The 21,132-nt window shown below is 39.6% G+C and overlaps 1 protein-coding gene across 4 annotated transcripts in view; it reads left to right on the top strand.

Annotated features, from left to right (window-relative positions):
• ARHGAP18 (Rho GTPase activating protein 18) overlaps positions 1-21,132 on the top strand; it is a 98,719-nt gene that overhangs the window by 61,672 nt on the left and 15,915 nt on the right. For all 4 annotated transcript variants that reach the window (XM_052784303.1, XM_052784301.1, XM_052784300.1 and 1 more), the window contains 6 exons: positions 814-886; positions 6,508-6,677; positions 8,907-9,072; positions 11,820-11,911; positions 15,187-15,264; positions 18,075-18,234. In XM_052784303.1, coding sequence (XP_052640263.1) covers positions 814-886; positions 6,508-6,677; positions 8,907-9,072; positions 11,820-11,911; positions 15,187-15,264; positions 18,075-18,234 — 739 coding nt within the window. The remainder of the gene's footprint in view (positions 1-813; positions 887-6,507; positions 6,678-8,906; positions 9,073-11,819; positions 11,912-15,186; positions 15,265-18,074; positions 18,235-21,132) is intronic.

The following is a 21,132-nucleotide window of genomic DNA, read 5'->3' as shown; positions in this document are numbered from 1 at the left end:
TTGATTTTTTTTTCTTCAGTAAGTATGGAGTTATGCAGCGCTTGAGTAAATTGCAGTTAAAAATCCAGAGTGCTAAACATTCATTGTTGACTTGAGTGGCTAAAAGGATAATAAGAATTATATGTGGGTAAAAACCTATATGGGTATATGTATACCCATATATACACGGGTATAGATTGTCTACATGTTCTGAAATATTTTTTTCTGTAGTAAGTAAGTGTCATCCAGTTCATAGAATGTGACAAATCTTGAGACTGGGTAGTGCAGCACTGTAGAAAGGAGAAGATGGTTCAAATCCTTTCCTGTTTTGTTGCCTCTTTGAAGTGTCCTAGTTTTGCTGTTGGGAATCTAAGCTGTAAGTACAGATATTACTGTCAGGCCACCCTGCAAAAGGGATGGGATTGCTCTGTAGGGGAAGCAGCCATGTAAGATTTTGCAAGAGGAGGGAATTTGGACTGAGGCAGTCAAATTGTCTTCTCCAGATTCCCTTTCCATATCCTTTCCAGTGCAAACTACGGCTTCAGGTCAAAGACTACATTTTCTTATTCTTTGCAACTCCGAAAAATTAAGTCTTATACCCACTTAGCTTTTTAGGAAGAAGGGGAATGGACTTAATTACTTCTTTTTTTAACTACCTAGATTTCAGATCCCCTTAGACTTTGGCAAAGAGTTTTCTACCAAAACACAAAGGTTTGCTTCTGCATACCCCTGTATTGCAGGAGTATGTGTTTTAATCCTGCACAGAGTCAAAGGAGTTTCTACAACCATGCATTTGGTTTTTATAAGCATGCATATTTATTGTTCCTTTCTTAGGTCTGTGATGGAAGTGAACCCTCAACTGTGAGAACAAGTGAAAACAAAAATGAAACACAAGATGGAACCAAAGGTAATGCTAAACAACTCTTTTTTGTTGTTGTTTGTTTGTAGGCTTTCAACTACACAAGCTACTACATAGGTCCATATTTCAAGAAACTTTTCAGCAAAAGAAAATCAAATTTTATGAGAAACCTGTTCTGGCCTGTGTATCTGTGGTGTAAAATTTTTAAATGTGGCTGCACATAGTGTCCTTTGAGCCATCTGGGAAACCTTGTTTGTTACCAGTGATAAATAATCATCTGGGAGAAGTCTCTCATAGCTTATGTTTAGGTCTTTACTGATCCTTAAGTTACCCTTCTGGTTTATCTCTACTGTATAGAATAGGAAATGAAGCACTATACATAAGCTCATCAGTGCATACAAGAGAACAAAAACAAATGGACTATAAATATCCCCAAAAAGTGAGAACTGGCTATATATCTGCAGCTCAAAATGAAAGAAAAACAGGGAAGGAAGAAAAAAGTTGTTGACTTTTTTAAGGAAAATGGAAAGGAAGTAGCATTCTGTGTGTGTAGGACAGGGTTGTGTTCAACAGCACGTGACTACACAAAAGGGGTGCAGTACCCATGGAAGACACCTCCTTCTCACTGCCAGGTAGGACAGAGCATCACAGAAATCCTTAGCTGATGCCATAGTTTCTGTTTTGACAGTATGAATTTTGATGAAAGACTTTGACAAAGCTTTCTGCTGTTCTTCAAGTCCAATAATAAATGGGTGGCTGCCCTGCATCATCTTAGGTTTCTTCAAAGTAGGGGTTGCACCATGTCTGTTATACCACCATACCCATCACTGTAGCAATCAGGATATTAACTGGTAGCCATTTAAGCTTTAAGATACTGCATTGCTATTCTGCATTGTTTGTATGTTGGGATTTTTTTCTTTTTCTGGGCGGGACTGGATAGCATATAGGTGTTACACTGAACCCTGTAGCCACTTAAATAGTCAAGCAGGCAGATCAAGTTCCCCACTGCAAGCTCCTTACCTGTAATTAAGCCACCAAATAAAATTCTGCTCCTGTTCTAGAATACTGACTAGTAGTATTTTGGAAAAATTGTTACTTTAGGATTAGACTTAGAAAACAGCAACAGACAATACAGGATGTGCATGGAAATTGAAGTGAGAGATATTAATATAAACCAGCCCTGAATATTGCCAAATCTGTGTGTTTCCAGAAGTGCTGTTAATCCTTCCTTCCCTCCTCTCAGCAAACCTCACTCCAATATGAACAGTAAAAAATTGGGAGGACTGCCAGGCTGCTGGTTCAGCACAAGGGAAGGAAGAGGTGCCTGGTGCTTGTGTCAGTAAACTGCACTGTAGGATTCAGAGCTGGAAAATTACCAAGCAATTATTACAGAGTTTTTATCACATCTGGTTCTTTTTTTCCTGTGGCCCTGATGAACCCTTCAGAAATGGGAAGTTCTGAAAGGCAAATCCCATATGCTAGCTCTCCTCAGCACAGATTGTGATGTGGATGGCAAATGCAGCCTGCTTATATCCTGATACACTTCTGCTCTTGTCAACATGCTAAAAGTGGGCTCTGCTCCCAAGATTGGAGCAGGAAGAAAAAATCAGTTCAATCTGCAGTCAAACCATGCAAGTTCAGTGGTGTCAAACGCACCGCACCTGTTTCAGTGCTGTGCTATGATCTTTCCTCCAGAATGATGAGCAAATTAGCGTTATACAGTGAATGAATTTAAGGCAAAAAGTAAACAATGCCTGATATTTCAGAGATACTAAATATTTATGAAATCCAAATCCAGAGACATTATTTTAAAATGGAAACCCCCTTTGACAGAGAAGTAGTACCAGTTTTACCTGAAAAATATGAGTATCATCTCAGACATTATAAAAAAATCTAAAGCTTAAATTCAGATGTCTTAAAACTGTTAGAGTGGATGACTCTGGCCCTTCTCCAAAGGTGATGACTCTGTTCCTAATTTGGTATTTGAATGCTGCATTCCCAAATGCTTCTGCCAGACTGAAGTTGATAATGGTTTGCCCTTAGAGCATATATGGGCTATGTGAACCTGCACTCACTCCTCCTTTCTTGCCAGTCTGACACACCTTGTTTCTTGCCTAAACAATGTAAGCAAACTCAGGGAATAATACAAAACCATTATGTTTTTATTCTTTTCTGCCTGATCCTACTCAAACAGAACAGTTTAATGAATTCCTGAGATTTTTTTGTTGGTAGATGCATATTTGAGGTTTTTTGGAAGGACCTTCAATTACTGGCTTTAAGTGCCTCTTTTTTTCATGTAGGAACAGAATGTGTCTACAGAAAACGAAAAGAAAATTCAGAACCATGTATTAAGCTGTCAAAAGACATGATCATTTTAACAATCCATAACACTCACTAAAGACCTGCAAAGCTAGCAATATGTTCAAGAGCTACGAAAGAAAAAAAGTAATTCTCTTTGGAAGCCTGTGAAAAGGAGTAAATAGCCATGTTGGTTGAGACATCTCAAGAAATAAAAAGGAAAGAATAAAGCAGATGAAAAGCTAAATACTCATTGGCTTAAATAGGGGAGCAGCAAAAGTCAGTTTACTGTGGGACTGCAGTTGTCCTGAACACGTGGGATTGGCTACAAGGGAAGAATGTTAGATAAAACCTCTGTATAAGGGCAGTCTCAAAACGTAATGATCTGGCAAATGGATGAAAGAATTGCATGTACTATGTGTAACATGAGGGAAAAGAGCTGTAATGTTTGCTTCCTGACAGGGAAAAAGGACTGAAACGTGGTTATATTTGTTAATTAAAGAGTTTGTTTCTGCTTTTCATTTTACATGATAAATGAGGAATCTATGGCCACAGTGATAGAGTGTTAGTGAAAAGATTACAAAGTTTTTTTTTATTTTCTATTTAAAATCATCTATGAATTAGCATTTTAGAGAAATGCTTTGTCAGTCAAAAAAAAAAAAATCAGCCATTCTACACTTCCAATTATAAATTAAGATCTATCAGCATAGCTCCATTGGGGTATACTCTAGATTCTCTAGCAAAACTAGGAAATAGCAAAGCTGACACTTAAGCTATTTCCATGTCCTATTAAAAAGAAACCAAAACATAACCCCCACCCCACTCCTGAATAATTCCCATCATTTTATGTGATCTTTAAATAGCACTGTGAAACAAGGAAAGGGTACAGGACTACTGTAAAAGACGGTTTCCACATCCTTATAGACAATATTTACATTTTTCTGTATCACACTTGCATTTCTCTCATGAAATACTGCATGTAGTTGGCAGGTTGGCAGAACACCAAAGCTGCTTCCTCTTACAGCTGCTTCCTAGTTAATGAATGCACAACAATAGGAGCAAGGCTATACGACCAAGAAGAAACTCCCCACAACAGCAACATTTCCAGACATGCGCTGCTTAAAATGTGCACAGCATTACCAAGACATCTGCTTTACATGGCACCTTCGTATGACCAGAGGACTGAAATAGGAGCCACTGCTTTATTGTTTGTTAACATCAGATCCGTCCCAGGCTGGTAGGAAGTATGTAGGTCACATATAGGCCACATTAGCATGACAAAAGTCTTGGGGGTACAGGGAACAGTTTTCCTTTAGTTCGGATGCATTAAACAGTTTACATGATATATACAGATAAACACACAGGGAGCCCAAAGATCGAAGCCAGGGATGAATTTGACCTTGGATATGTTTGGTTACTGAGGTCTCGCATATCTCTTTACCAAAAGGAGCAGCTCTAGTTTCAGGATCAGCTTAATCTTTAGTTTATGCCCCAGGCATCTTTCGGGGTCTATGGAAAGTGAGCAGAAGCCACTCTGGAAAGAGCAAGTGGCGAGTAACACGCACAACAGGCAAAATTTGGAAATGTTTTATTCTACTTCTCACAGCATTGCTTGGTTGTAAGTAGAGTCAAAGTATTAACTCAAATCCACTTCTCTGTCTGGAAGTGTCTCAGCTCCAGATCAATTAGACTGACATGGGAGTGGTTGTGTAAAGCACTGTGCCCCACCAGAGAGTGGTTCTGGTGGCTGCAGCCACTTGCCCATCAAGTCCCCTGGCTCTGGCAGACTGAGGTAATTTTCAGGATTCACTCTAAAGAATATCAGAGACTAGTCTTGTTTTTGTGTCTTTCAATTAGATGCAGATAAGGTTCAGAAAAAAATTTGAGTTGGTGTAATTTTTTTTTTTTTTTAAAACTTGACACTTCATATGTTGTTTGGGTTGCATGCTTGCAGCTCAGCTCTTTGCAGACTGCTGAAAGTATCAGTGTAGAACCGCACTTCCCCTGACAGCTTCTCTCTTAATCAGCCTATCTGCAGCCTTTCCCCTGCTTCAAGGTCAAATGTTTCTGTACCTATAGCTATTTTCTGGGAATTTTTTTCTGGCTTGGCTTAGCATAGTTATTCCAGGCCATACAAAAACTTCCCCCAGCGTTGTGAAGAAATTAATCTATTATGTTACACAATATTCTTATACCAAAGCATATGCACTGCTTATGGTTCTCCTCCTCACCTCACGTCCATTTCCATCCCACTTTTCCTGCACTTGTGGTATGTTAGTTTTGAACAGGCTGTAGTCTCCTGTGAATAGGATCCAGTGACAGAATCATGGTCCCACTGAAATGAGCAGGGTTGATTTGTTTATATTTGCCCTGGTTTTAAGAAAGTCTGAATTGCATCACAAATACTTGCATGGCATTTGTAATGTCTTGTACAAGGACCCTAGTCCTGGATGTATCCTTTAAGAAGTACCACATCACAAGAGAGATGGTAGAGAGATCAGAATCTTTCTCTGGCTAAATTGTGTTTGATGCTTTGTATGAAATAGTGTTATTTGCAATATAATTTTGCTCTTGCTTCTTTCATGATATATTTTAACTTCAGACTGAAAAGCAATGGTTGATTTACTATGAAATTAGACTACTTCTTCTAAAAGCAGAACTGCCTCTCCCTTTTTCTCCTGTGTTTTTTGTTTTTTGTTTTTTTTTTTTTTTAGAACATGTTTTGTTTAAATTTGTCTAGTGTTTGATTCCTTTAAGGAACAAAGAAAGATAAGTAGGGCCACTGCTGTATACTTAGTCTTTCCCTGTGTCATGGAAACATGTCCAAACAGTTTTGAGGAGTCTAGACTCTTCAGACTGAGGTGAGGACAGGAATGTTGGGACAAAGACATGATCTGTGTACTCCCTGTTATTCCCAGATGTTAATGCTTTGGATCATAGAGGAAACATTCTCTTTTGCTTTTGAAATTTTAACAGCAGAAAGAATTGCTGATTTGGTTGCAGGATGATACAGTCTTTGAGGCTGGAAAGTTTTTGATGGCAAGAAACTTCTGATGCCAAAGCTGTTTGGCTCTGGAAGATTCTGGGAGTCTGCTGCTCATTTGAGGTGGATTGCTTTATCTTTTCATGATAATAAGAGAAAACCCCATGCCTTGGCAGAATTATTCAAGAAAAACTACAACAGATGGACCCTTGTAAGAAGCTAAATTTTCAATGGACATAAAAAATGGAGAAATCAGTGAATTTGCAACCAGAAAGTCCATCCCTTCCACAGCATTAACTTCTACTTGGTTTTGAATTTACTCTCATGCACCGAGTGGTGCTCAGTTGTGCTGCTGTTGATTATTAGCTTTTTTTTACTCTGTTTTCAGGTCCAAAGTTCAGTCTTGGAACAGATGAGCAGAAGAGCCCACTTGAAGACATGCCGTTTTCAGACACTGACATCAATTTGGAGATATCATTTGCAGAACAGGCAGCTAATCTCAAAGACAGTTCAGGAGGCAGAATGTGCAAGGGTGGAGGGGGTGACACTCTTCTCCCGGTAGGTATTTCCTATTTATTGCTCTCATTCTTTGTTTTCACTAGTGGTACTGTTTGGATGATATTTGTCTGATAGGGGGTGAATTAGATTTAGAGGAATGTTGTTGGATCCAACTTCATTGAGCTAGACCTTCTGAAGAGAACTCATTTTGGGGAATAGTATTCTCGGTAACATGGAAATAACTACTTTTATGCCTATTTATGTCACTGTCTGTCTGGCAAAATGCACTCTGTGTAAGCAATAATGGGCTGGTAATATTAAGCTGGAATAGTGGCTTAGTGGTAGTTGTACACAAACTGTGTCCTTACTTCATTTGTTTACAGCCTGTTTTCCTGTTATCTGAGGTGAGATGCTTTACCTCTGTAATAAAAAGCTCTGTTGTCATTTAAAAAGAGTTGGTGGATGGCTGTAGAAACATTGTGCAGTTACCCAATGCAGATGGGTGAGGGATGAGAATGAAGAACAGAATGGTCTATAGAAGTCTGAAGTCAAATGGCAGGAAATTAAGCATTAGTTTGTGCTCAGTTTTTTTTTCCAACTCTTAACAAAAAAAGGCTCATTCTGAATGAATCCAAATAAATACAAAATAAGACCCTCCAAGGCATTTGTTGTTGATCCTCAGGCATCTCTGAGGATCTCCCTCTACCTAACAGTTCATGAACATGCAGTTACGTATGACCAGTAAACTAATGACTGGTGTGAAAAATGTCTTTTTTTTTTTTTTCTAATGGTCTATGCAAACATGTCTGAGTAAACATAGAGTCTGAAGTAATAATGTTTCACAGTTCTTCAAACACTTAATTTAGATAAGGATATGTGCAGTTCTTCAAATAGTAATTACCCTGTGTATCCTACTTTAAACATTATAAACCAGACACTAATGGATATTTAGAAATGGATTCTAAAGTGTTTGAGTCATGTTTCTCTAATGCAGCCTATAACAAGGAAATGATTGCTATACGCTAACTTACTTCTGTATATATGCATATATATGTATGCATAATACATACACTAGCTATACTTTTAGCTAGGCTTATGAAGCATTGCTGAAAGACATGGCCATGGGATTTCTCCTTCAGTGATGAAAGGAGTGGCAAAATGATAGGAAAGGGAAGGGAGTTACCTATTTAAATCTACAATTTATATTTGTTGCACCTTCCTCATTCACAGCTTTTTTTAAACATACATGTTTTTGCAAGCCAGTGAAATGTCATGGTGGGAGACTTGACTATGTATCTACAATTTATAAATTATATTTATGTTTTGGTATGTGCCTTTCTAGTCATGTACCATAATACCAATTCATCTGTGCCATCGCCGGGTTTGTACAGGATGAGTAAATAATTCTGGAGTATAATATATCTTTCCAAATGGAAGAAAGTCTTGTCAACCTACCTGCTTTGTCACGCATACTGCTAATGTCAGGCACAGGCAAGAGTCTTACTTAGAATCCTGCAGGTGAGAGATGGAGTTAAAAAGCTCTATGAGCTGGGAAGTCCCTCGCTCTCTCAGCTCAATTCATTATACTGGTCTCCAATTGCAGCTTCTGAACGTTTACTGCAGTAGGAACGATCCATAATTAAGGATCCCCCTTCCCTAAGAAGGGAACCCTTTTATTATTATTTATATGGCAGCCAAATATGTTACTTTGTGTGCATAAGTGCAGAGGGATTTCTATTGCAATTGTACATGCATAGGATTGCTCATGGACAGCCATTTCCACCACTGTAAATTGCAAAACGATGCGGAAGGTGGTGGTGTGGAGGGGTGGGAGATGGTTACAAGGAGGACAAAGCCAGATTATTCTTGGAGGTGCACAGCGAAAGGACAAGAGGAAATGAACACAAGTGACTACAGGGGAAATTCTGTTTTGCAAAGTGAAAAAAAGTCCCCATGAGAGTATTAAGCACTGGAACGGGTGCCTGCAGAGGTTGCTGGGAGTTTTCAAAATCTATTTGGTCAACACAACAAGCAACCCTATCAGACTTTGAATTTGGCCTTCCTTTAAGCAGGCAGTTGAATTAGGTGACCTCCAGAAATCACTGGGAACCTAAATCCTCCTATGATTTTACGATCATCTGCTTTTCAAGCTATTTTGGGGAATCTCCTGTGACTTAGTAACAGCAGGCTTCGTGATGGAAGGTTGTGCCCTGAAGGAAGCACAGCCTTCAAGCCAAGTAATTTGTTATGACTTAGATTGTTCACTGTGCTGCAAATCTCTGCTTTTAGAATTTCAGGCTGCCGAAGGACAAAACAGGTACCACAAAGATTGGCGACCTGGCCCCTCAGGACATGAAGAAAGTCTATTCTTTAGCACTGATTGAATTAACTGCTCTCTATGATATACTTGGGACAGAATTCAAGCAGCAAAAAGCTGTAAAAATCAAAACCAAAGGTGAGTTGGTGTTTCATATTCTGAGCCAAATGGGTCTGTTTTAATCCAATAAAACAAATGCATCAGGTTCTTTTTGATTTTCCAGCAGAAAATTTATTTTAATATATAAATAGTAACATAGGTCCTGAGCAGCATTTAATTATATGCCTTAACTCAAGGCACACTTTAAGCAAGTTCATGCATATAGTCACTCCAGCTACAGGATAGTGCTCTTTATCCAAAGCTAAAACTCAGGTCAGTCACTGAGCAGGTAAACCAAGGACTGAAGAAGGGGAACTACCTTAGTAGCGTGCTGTGCGGGAAGAATTGCTTCACAGAAGTTTGTATGTGCTGATACATTCCCTGAGAGGGCATGTGTATGAGCTCTTTGTGGGTATTTTCCTGCTTTCCTGAAGGTTGGTACTGTGCTACTTTTACATTTGGACTCAATGATCTTAAAGGTCTTTTCCAACCTAAATAAGTCTATGATTCTGTGATTCTACCTGACTTCTTTGCTTTTGTTGCCCTTGGCTGGAGATGCTGGGAGCCTTTGTGGCCTGCTTTCCTCTTCTGTCTGGTACAAAGTTTCCTGTGTCACATAGGCCTTTCCCATCCAGTATTTACTCAGGCCATAATGCAGTTTTTATGCTGAATGGCATCATATTAAGTGGAAGATTTGGGCTGTTGCAGAGGATGTCAAGATAGCTGCAACGCATCATTTTGCTCTGCAAGCTGTTGGAGCGTACATATAATCACAGTGCTTTTCTTGGGAACATAGGACACATGGAAATCAATTTCAAGATGCTAGAGGTTTTCAGCACTTTGTTTGTTTTCTGTATTTCTGGCTTCTGCTAAATGCTTTACAAGAGCTTGAAATGTGTTACCAGTTGATCACAAGCCTGCTTTGGCCAAAACCCTGTTGTCAAGGTTCAGTGAATGTGACAGTGCAATAGCTCACTTGAAATAATTGAAGGCAACAGAGAGGCTTGAGAGATATACAAGGTACAACAGATGATTCAGAATATGCTTTTCACTTTACAGTAGTAGAAAATAACTTTCTAAATGCAAAAGGCATACACAGAAACATCTGCGACACCTTGATCCCTTAAATGCATTTTTTTCTTGCAGAAGTGCTTGTGCTTTCACTAATAAACAGAGACAAAACACTTTCTTCTCTTGTATTTTGGGTCTTAGTTTTAATTGATTCTTCTTACCAAATTTATTGTTAATTTAATTTCCGTCATAGCATTATTATGTGAATGACAGGCAGTTGTGAAAAACATTGAATTTATTAAAAGCTTTTTTAAAAGTTAAAAAAGATGGGCTAGATGCATGGAAATGTGTAGGAAATAGACAGTCACCCTGTCTGCCAAACAAATCTGCTTTTATAATGTAATGCCTTCAGTGCCTTGTTGCTCTACCTGACCCTCACCTCTTCACTCCTGAAGTGTTGTTTGGCCAATTAATTCATACAATGGTGGATCTATTGGCTGTTCCCCTTTGTGTTTGTGTATGTAAAGAAGATGAAAACATAGTTCTGGGGAATGCTGTGCGGTGCCCAGCCGTGCCTTTCTATTGATATCCTACACTTTGTTTCTCCAACTTCATCTCAGCAGATACTTTTATTATTGACAAGATCTTCAGGATGATAAAACTATGGGGTATGGATATTGACTGTATGTACGAGTCCCTACATATTTTATAGGTAGACTTTTTATGCTGAAGAGATACAAGAACTCCCTGATTTGGCACTGAAACTGATGTTTCTTTGACGTATATCACATTCCCTCAAGGGCCGACATCTTTTTAGTAATTACAGCTGTTCTGTGCTCTGTTGGCATGGCTTCATACCAAGCAGGAGTTTTTAGCTACATGTAGCGTTATATGCTGTTCCAGAAAAATTGCACGTACAGCAATTATCAGTACTTCTGACAGAGGAGTTCTATGTCAGCAAACTTTGGGTTAGTCGTTACTAGTATAGCTCTCTTTTAATGGTCATTCACTTCTATTCAACTGGGCTATAAACACATGGGAGTCCCTTTTACTTGAAGGCTAAGGCTAGTTTTGCATCAGGGATAGATTAACTGAGACTAGATGCCGTTTTTTTAATTTGCATTGCCTTAGCACTATTGTAAAGGCAATTTTCTAACCAAGACTTAACTGTACTTTTGCTTTCATTTAAAAATAAAAAAAAGGCAAAACACCTTTGGTGAGATGGTGATCTTGCTATCCTGCCAGTGCTGTATAATGCAAAAGCACAGGGGTTGAACAGCTCTTCTTTCAAAGCCCTCATAGAGAGAGGTGTTCAGAGTAACTCTGGGTGGTAATTACATCTGTCTCATTTTAGTAGCCAAATTTCTGGATATTTTACTTATGCCATTTGCATCTTAACTATAATAACTTGCTTTGAGTGATGAAGATCTGCATTGCAGGGTCATCATCACATCCATTCTGCAAACCAGAACCACGCAGATGGTTCATTTATGCAGTTTGCTTCACTGTACTGCAGAATATGTGGATGGCAATTTGAAGTCAAAACAGAAGACTCCTGATTTATGGTTGAAGGAAGAGATGAATGAATCCTTTTAGCCAGAATGCTTTGTGTAATAACTTGATTGACAAAGACATTCAAACACTTCGAACAAAAGGTCAATAGCTCTGAATGTATTGAGTAGGCTTATCGCTTCAAAAATGTGGTTTTATGCCATTATCACATGTACTGGAACAGATGTGGATAATATCTCAGTTTCTTTTGCATTATTCTTCAGATTCTGGCTTGTTTGGTGTCCCACTGTCAGTTTTACTGGAACAGGATCAGAAGAAGGTGCCAGGAACCAAGATCCCACTGATTTTTCAAAAGGTAAATAGGCACAAACAAGTCAACTTGTTACATACTTGCAAATGACAAACAAATAACATTTTTGTCCTGGATGTATTTGCTCCCTATAGCACAGTTTTCAGTATGTTACTCTAATCAAAGTTATTGTAACTTTTCTTTGCAGCTTTACTTACTAATTCAGTAAATGTGATACTTTGCTTTGTATCAGACTTTTTGAGTTAAAGGGATAGAGTTCAGGTTTTGTTACAACTGGTCTCCATGACTTAGGCAAGTTTACTAATAAGCCTGTGAAAATTGAAAATCAGTATAAGAACCCACTGCAGCCAAATTCCATTTCATAAAGGTGGTGTAACTTCCATTATCAGTAGGGCTGCCCTTTATTTTCTTTCAGAGCAAACACTTGAAATTCCATAGAAATTCTCAATCCCTGGCCCACAGGCTGAACCTACCTTTCTAGGATGTGGTTTTCTCCTTTCAGAAGTGATTTGGGCCACAAGGCAGGTGGCTAGGGGGTAAGAATCAGGCTAGATAACTGCCTGTGGTGGTGGCAGCAGCCCTTTTCCAGAAGATTTGTTGCTTTAGTACATGGGGGGATGCTTTGGCCTGTGTCATGTCATGGTAATGGGGAAGATAATGGGAAAGATGATGGAGACCCTGGATTTACTGCCTGTGCATAGCAGGTCTCATTGCACAAGGAGGGGGAGACCACAGTGTGTGGACCTGTCCTAACACTGACTGAAACTCAGTGCTGTGTCATCACCATTTCAGTAGGTTTGGGGACCTGCTTGTTAAGTTATTTTTCAAGAAACAGAAAACTCAAAAGTAGTTTTGCATCACTCTCTCAAAACTATTGTGGTGTCATTCATGCCAGAAATTACTTCCTCAGGATCATAAAAATAAATTTCTGGGAAAGATGCTCTTGAGAAAAAAAGAAATCAAATGACAAAAAGTGATTGATCACTGTGCTATCCTAGCAACATAGTAAGCATAGTCCTTCATGAAGAAAATTCTGCATAAACATTTCTAGCTTATAGATGTGATTTGTTTTGCAAGGTGCATACATCATTTGGAATACAGTTTTTCTTAAAATGAGAATATGAAAATAAGAAGTGTCCCATTTCTTCTGCCTGTTCTCTACAGCACGTGCTTTCCAAGAATTAGGGGATTTATATAAAGTGGGAGAAAGAATATTTTTGTGCATACTGCTTTTTAAATGTACCTTGCTTATCACTGAAATGAAACAAACCAAGCTAATACGAAGGCTGCTTAATTAAAAAAAAATCTTTTAATAAAAAATACACCTACGTTTTATTTCATTGAGGAATTACGGTTAAAAATAATGACATAATTTAGCCTAGGATTTTTCTGACTGGAAAATCTGAGGGTCATACCAATCCATGTATATCCACCGGAAGTTTCTGCTGATAGTAATTCAGGTCTCTGACCTGCTAGTGAAGCCATGCCAAGCAGCCCTGGTAGAGATGAAGAGGGGATTTCCCGTATGCAGGAAGCTGGTGGTGGCCAGCGCCCACCTCTTGCTGCCTCCCAAGGGGGCACTTGTGAGTGAGTGTGTGCGAAGGAGTGGTGGCTGCCAGCAGTGCAACCAGACCTTGCCTCCTCCTAGATGTGGTGATGGTGGCAAATCACACAACATGCTCACAGCGTCTTTGTGTCCGACAGATGAGAGTGGCAGCCACTGCTCTGGTGTAAGCTGGGTACAGGGAGAATTGGATGTGGCTAGTTAGCACTTCTTATTTTTTTTTTAACCAAGGAAAATACACTAGGGTGACACCTTTAGTGCTGTTTTCTAACTTTGTGGCTTTTTCTGTCTGATCTTTTTATGGCATTTATCAGTTACATAAATATGGTGGTAGGCAAACCTCCTTTAATTTCTGTAACTGGAGAAAACACAGCTGTGTTGCATAATTTTTCTTACTCAAGAGCTGGCACAGGAAGGTATGTAACAAAGGCACTGCCCTAGTTAAACATTGTGAGAACCATTTGTGATGTCATCAGCTTTTGACATTTACAAATTTCTTTTGAGTACTCTTAGATCCATCCTTCAGTGAATACTTACAGGCATGTCTTCTAAAGAAACAGAATTTATGATACATGTTTTACGTACTTTTACAGAATTTCTACTGGTTTATCTAAGCCATGTGTGGGATTGCAAACTGTTGAGTTTGCTAGGAGAATGCCAGTATTTGCAAAAGTGAGACTTCTTTAAAGCCTAAAAGTACTTAGTTCTTCTCTGGTAAAGTCATAAAGAAGAGTATTTGTGAGAAAGTTAGTGCTGTATCTCTAATGTTACCTTAATTGTTTTGATTCGTAGACATTTTAAGAAGGGTAGTAATTGGGATTTATTTTTGAAGCCAGAGTAATTTTGGAAAAAAAATGCTTCAGACTTTGGAGGAGATTTGAAGGCGGTCTAAAAAATACAGTTTTATTTTTTAATAAAATAGGCAAACTCTTCTTTAATAGTGTTCATAAAACAGGTAAGAGCAGTATTAAAGGTTTTGTTCTACATCTACAACAACTGTAATCCATTTGTAAACTGTGTGTTTGTGTGTTTGCTCATTACATATGTGTATGCTCAAATGCATGCATATACATTGTCGTGGTTTCACCCCAGCCAGCAACTAAGCACCACGCAGCCCCTCACTTGCTCCCCCCCACCCAGTGGGATGGGGGAGAAAATTGGGAAAAGAAGCAAAACCCGTGGGTTGAGATAAGAACGGTTTAATAGAACAGAAAAGAAGAAACTAATAATGATAATGATAACACTAATAAAATGACGACAGCAATAATGAAAGGATTGGAATGTACAAATGATGTGCAGTGCAATTGCTCACCACCCGCCGATCCACACCCAGCTAGTCCCCGAGCGGCGATTCCCCGCCCCCCCTTCCCAGTTCCTATACTAGATGTGACGTCACATGGTATGGAATACCCTGTTGGCCAATTTGGGTCAGGTGCCCTGGCTGTGTCCTGTGCCAACTTCTGGTGCCCCTCCAGCTTTCTCGCTGGCTGGGCATGAGAAGCTGAAAAATCCTTGACTTTAGTCTAAACACTACTGAGCAACAAGTGAAAACATCAGTGTTATCAACATTCTTCGCATACTGAACTCAAAACATGGCACTGTACCAGCTACTAGGAAGACAGTTAACTCTATCCCAGCTGAAACTAGGACATACATACACACAGATACATACATAAAGGGTCCAATATATCAGAACTATTTACCATTAATTTTCAACTGGCATCTTCATTCATGCAGTTTGGTTTGTGTTTGACAGCTGATTGCCCAGATAGAAGAGGCAACTCTGGAAACAGAAGGACTTCTTAGAATACCAGGAGTTGCAACAAGAGTAAAGGTAAAACATTGCACAGATTCTCAACATCACCCCAAACTTACCTGTGTTTGCTCATTTTATTTTGCCATACAAATATATTTTAACACCAGGTTGTTATGAAAATCTTCAAAAACAGAAAGCAAAATCTCTTTACAAAAGAAACTGAGTTTTATTAGCCAGAAAGCTGGTGGTTTCATCCAGTGTAGTTTTGGGGAGAAGACTAGAGTTCATGTTTGAAGGAGAATCAAGGCTACGTTTCAAATTCAGTTGTACCAAGATCTCATTAATTCTTGGCATGAGCTTTCCAGCCTTTTGCTTTTTCCCTGAGCCAGCTTAATCATCTGAACGGTTCGCACACAGTCTTTCTACCCCAGGAGGAAGCTTTTCTCTGGCATTGTGAGCCTATTTTAATAGCTAGACTTAACCTGCGTTATAGGGCAAGGCAGCCAGCATGCACTGAAGAACCTCTCACATTTATTTTTATGAACAGCAATATAACTACTTAGCTCAGTAAGTGTAATCTTGTCAGGCACGTCCATGCACACCGACACTTTGCAGAGTGAGTGCCAATTACATGCAGACTCTTCCCCAGTATTTGACTTAATGCAGGAAACTAAATACACAGTATGATTCATGCCAAGAGTCAATGTGTTAAAAAGACGGTCTGAACTGGCCTTAAATTCTAAACAGAAAGGACCATTTAAGTGGATTCAGCTGTCCAAAGAAGTCTGCCAGCCTCTGTAGTGTAGAACTCGGTCCAGCAGCTGGTTCATTAGAAACAACTGAAGGAAGGAAATATTATGGAAATTGGTTTTGTTTATTTACCAGTAACTAAGATTTTTTTTTTTTTTTTAACCATTTTCCTCCATTCTTTATTTTCCACATTTCATCAGTTCTGCAAACTGGAATGATTTTGGAGTGATTTTGTTTATTTGTTTATTCTTTGATTTTATCAGTTTAATATGATTTCCCAGGCAGGGGATCATTCACTATTTGACTTTCATTAATTTTTTACCTCTTTATTTGCAGGAGCTGCTTCTTTGAATTAAGCAATTGTTTTGTTAGCAAAGACGTTAAGTTCCTTTACTTATTCAAATAGGAAATTTTATAGAAAAACAAAGAACTTAGCATACTTAAGGGCTGATGTTTTCTCTTAATTTTCTTAAACTTTTTTTCTCCTATAGAAAAAGAAAATATTTTCCTCATGTAGTTTTACAGAAAGGCAGAGATAATCTCAAGAAAAAATATATCACTATCTTATTCTATAGATTTTAGAGTTATTAAAAAAAATGCATTGCATATACCCCATAGTTAAATACATTTACTTTAACATCTAAGCACTGGTGCATTAGGACACATAGTTCACATTTCTGCCCTTGCCTGTCAGTTAAAACAATTCATTTTATCTAGATGTTTAATACTGTATTTGCCACAGTGATTTGGTCTGAACATGGATGGAGGAGGTGATGAGACTCGGGGAGAATTTTCATCTTTATTTCTAAAGCTTGCTTTTGTTGATGAGCAGGAAATCCTACCCACTTGACTTTAGACATCTGAGTTAAGATCTTTGCACCTTTGAACGCCCTAAGTAATCAGTGAAGACAGAAGATCTGTCTGGAGGGCAGTGGAGAACATCCCACTTCTATAGCAACCTAAGTCTCCACATTTTCTTTGGAAATAGATCCATTTTCCATTTGGACAAAGTTAATTTAATGAGAATAGTATCTTAAAAATGTATTAGTGTCCTCTATCCAATGTGCCCTTCTTGTCCAGATAATAATGAAGGCCATATTTTTCTGTAGCACTGTCCCTCACTTCATCTCACATACTTTACAAAACAAGCCAGTGTCTCTGTCTCTGTCCTCCTTTTCTGTCTGGAAGAACTGAGGCAAGAAGGGAGGGACTTGTGAGATGCCACTGGCCCTATACTGAGGCCATTTTCCACTCTGCTGGACTGGGAAGTAACTGAAGTGGATGCAAGGCCGGGACTGATGCTTAACAGGAGACTAAGAAGGACTCAGTCTTTGCAGCATGTTCCCATTCGTACATCTCTCGAAGCCCAGTAATAGCACTGCCATGGGAACAGGGCAGGTATATGGTAATGTCCGCTGCCAACAGTATCCTGCCCTTTCCCAACCCCAGAGTTATGAGATATCACAGATTTTCAGTGCTGTTTATTCTGTTGCGTAACCTCATGTTTTGCAGTACAGTCCCCTACCACAGAGGGCATGTTTGACATCCAGTGCTGGGCAAAGCTGTATGTGCCCAGCGGCATGGAGTTCCCTGTAGCTGGCAAGACATCCAGCTATCCAGTCACACAAATCTTTTCCCTGTGTTTTAAAAGGAGAACCAGCCTCATCTTAGTGTATGTTTTGATAGGAAACTGTGTGTCAACATGCATAATTGCCATATTTGTTTATGAAAATGACCATGCATGCATTACAGCAACACCCTTTGGTAGTAGTTTCAGAATTGCTATGTATATCAGTCATGTCTTAATATTTTGGGGCAGGGGAAGTCATAACCCTTACGTGATTGAGTATGATATCTGGTTTTTATAGTATATTCTGTATGGCCCTGAGGCAGGCCCACGGGATTTCTTCCTATATGATTTGGCAGTCTGCTGCCTGTTACTACAAGTTTGCTTGCAGTGCTTCTGATCCCCAGTTTATCCTTTTGTAGCTAAAGATCAGTGGCAGCTAGAGTTAAGTGATATTTCAGATATCCCTTTTTTTCCCCCTTTCAAAGTATGGAAAGTATTGCTGTGTGTATAATGCATGACTTCCAGCAGCCAAGTGTTATTGGTGCTCTCTGTATCTACTGCCTTTCAGAGTCTTTGCCAAGAACTTGAAGCAAAATTTTATGAAGGGACTTTCAACTGGGAAAATGTAAAGCAGCATGATGCAGCAAGTCTTTTAAAACTCTTCATCCGTGAACTGCCTCAGCCACTCCTCACTGTAGAATATCTCAAAGCTTTTCAAGATGTACAGAGTGAGTAGTGTCCTTTCTGTCTCAGCTGTGAAGAATTGATACCAGTGCAGAGAAGTGCCTCTTTGCCATAGCAGTATTTTCGCTGATAATATGTGAAACTGAGAAACAAATTTAATAACAACAATATGACTTCTCCTGAGAAAAGACTGGGCATATTTTTGCTAATGTACAAATAACATTTTTCATGTAACATCTATTTTAATAGTTTACATGTAAAATGAAAGCACACTGCCACTTTCTGATAAGATGTTTCTGACAGTCATTAGGAGGTATAGATGGGTTATAAGGAAATTGTGTCTGATGGTATCAGTTTATAAACAATGTTTGCTTCAGAAGAAAAGGTATAGTAGTTCTGTAGAAAATCTAACAAATGGTAATTTATACTGTTTAGTATTTTATTCATTTAAAACAGGAAAAGTTAGAGCAGAATAGTCAGAGCTGCTGATTGTGCCTGGTCCCTTGAGATCAGCAAGCTCCTGTGAAAATGTCCTCCTTGCCAACTGGTCACCAAGACAGCAAACATACCAGCTGTAATTGAAAGAGAATGGCTTGATGATAACGAATCAGGAGTGAGAACCCACATACATTAACTCCCTAGCCAACACAGGAGTGCAAGTTTCAGAAAAATCTGCCTTGTCTACAGGCAGAACGATGTCTCATTTCTGAGGGACGCTTTCAGGGAATTCCCATAGACAAGCAGACAGACAAATATTCTTAAAAACTGGGCTGTGTCAGTCTCTGGGTTGTGAGCTGCCTTTCAAGGCCATTAAGTTGGTGGGAGCAGGGGCCTGGTGCTCAGGCCTGCTGCATAGTGTTGTCGATTCCCGCACAACATTCTTGTCTCTAAATTGGAGAGACGTGAATTTTATGGATGGACCACTCGGTGGATAAGGAATTGGCTGGATGGTTGCACTCAAAGAGTTGCAGTCAACGGCTCGATGTCTGAGTGGAGAGCAGTGACGAGTGGTGTTCCTCAGGGGTGGGTATTGGGACCGGCGCTGTTTAACATCTTTGTCGGTGTCATGGACAGTGGGATTGAGTGTGCCCTCAGCAAGTTTGCCGAGAACACCAAGCTGTGTGGTGCGGTCAATGTGCTGGAGGAAAGGGATGCCATCCAAAGGGACCTTGACAGGCTTAAGAGGTGGGCCCATGGAAACCTCATGAAATTCAACAAGGCCAAGTGAAAGGTCCCGCACATGGGTTGGGGCAATCCCAAGCGCAAATACAGGCTGGGTGATGAGTGGATTGAGAGCAGCCCTGTGAAGGAGGACTTGGGGGTATTAGTGGATGAAAGACTGAATATGAGCCAGCAATGTGCGTTTGCAGCCCAGAAAGCCAACCATAACCTGGGCTGCATCAAAAAAAGCGTGACTAGCAGGTCGAGGGAGGTGATTCTACCCCTCTACTCTGCTCTCGTGAGACCCCACCTGGACTACTGTGTTCAGCTCTGGGGCCCCCTACATAAGAAAGACATGGACCTGTTGGAGTGAGTCCAGAGGTCCACAAAGATGATCAGGGAGCTGGAGCACCTCCCCTTTGAGAATAGGGTGAGAAAGTTGGGGTTGTTCAGCCTGGAGAAGAGAAGGCTCTGGGGAGACCTTATAGCGGTCTTCCAGTACTTAAAGGGGGCCTACAGGAAAGATGGGGAGGGACTCTGTAATGGGGAGTGTAGTGATAGGATATGGGGTAATGGTTTTAAACTGAAAGAGGGTAGACTTAGATTGGACATAAGGAAGAAATTCTTTATGATGTAGGTGGTCAGGCACTGGAAGAGGTTGCCCAGAGAAGTTGTGGATGCCCCATCCCTGGAGGTGTTCAAGGCTGGGTTGGCTGCGGCTTTGAGCAACCTGGTTTAGTGGAAGGTGTCCCTGCCCATGGCAGGGGTGTTGGAACTAGATGATCTTTAAGGTCCCTTCCAGCCCAAACCATTCTATGATTTTGCAGTACTGAGCAGCAAGTTAAAGCTGGCCAGAATGCTTTCAAATGATGTTGGCAGCAAACAGCTCCTCAAGGTTGTTCCACTTACCAGATCTTGACTGGAGCCAGGAAGGTTTCTGCTTGCTGCTCCTGAGCTGTCTGAAGGCTTATGTGGTTTTACTTACCCAGAAAATGCTCAGGTGCCAGGATTCAAAACACTTTCTACATTGAGCCAAAGGATTTAATGCAAAGCAGACATAGCACTTCATAGCCTCCCATTGGTTAAATTGTCTGCCTGTCTTGTTGGTTACATGTAATAAGATTAGGTGGTAGAGGAAAAAGGGCTATCTCTGTGACAGTAATCAGTGTTTTTCACGATACTGTGACTAAGTAGTGTGGTTAGAATTAAATATTTAAACAATTTAATTTGTTAATATAAGTAATTTAAATGACTAAAATTCAGTCATTATTCAGGTGAACAGACAGAAAACCTTGATTTAAGTAATTAATTTTAATTGTTTTGTGGTTGCATATTTGCTTACTTTCCTAGGAAAATGTTGATTCTCATTGCGTTTTGAGCATTGTGACATGGTGTTTTGGACGTAAATTTAAACCTTACTTTTAATGTATGGCTTTCTAGAGCAAGTAGATACACTGTTATTACTACTTACATGTTTTAAATGGCTACATAATTTGTCACTCATTTATTCAGATCCTTAATTTTTATTATGATAGAAAGTGGTCAGCAAGGGCTTTTTTTTATTTCATTGGTGAACATATTTTTTTTTTTGGTGCTGTCTCCCAAACTGATTTGAATGAAATGTATTTGAAACAGCAGTTCAGTTGGAATCCCAGCAGGATGCATGCGAACAGCCCTGCTGAATTTTGAAATAGTGTGCTAAAACTATGTCAAGTGCAGGTACGTCCTTCTTCACTTGTTTTATGTATGGCCTGATTCATTAGGAATCTGCTGAGAAGACT

This window comes from Harpia harpyja, chromosome 4, assembly GCF_026419915.1.
Source record: "Harpia harpyja isolate bHarHar1 chromosome 4, bHarHar1 primary haplotype, whole genome shotgun sequence".
Classification (NCBI taxonomy): Eukaryota; Metazoa; Chordata; class Aves; order Accipitriformes; family Accipitridae; genus Harpia; species Harpia harpyja.
The sequence above is the reverse complement of the archived record's forward strand: the minus strand, read 5'-3'. Positions and strand labels throughout refer to the sequence as shown.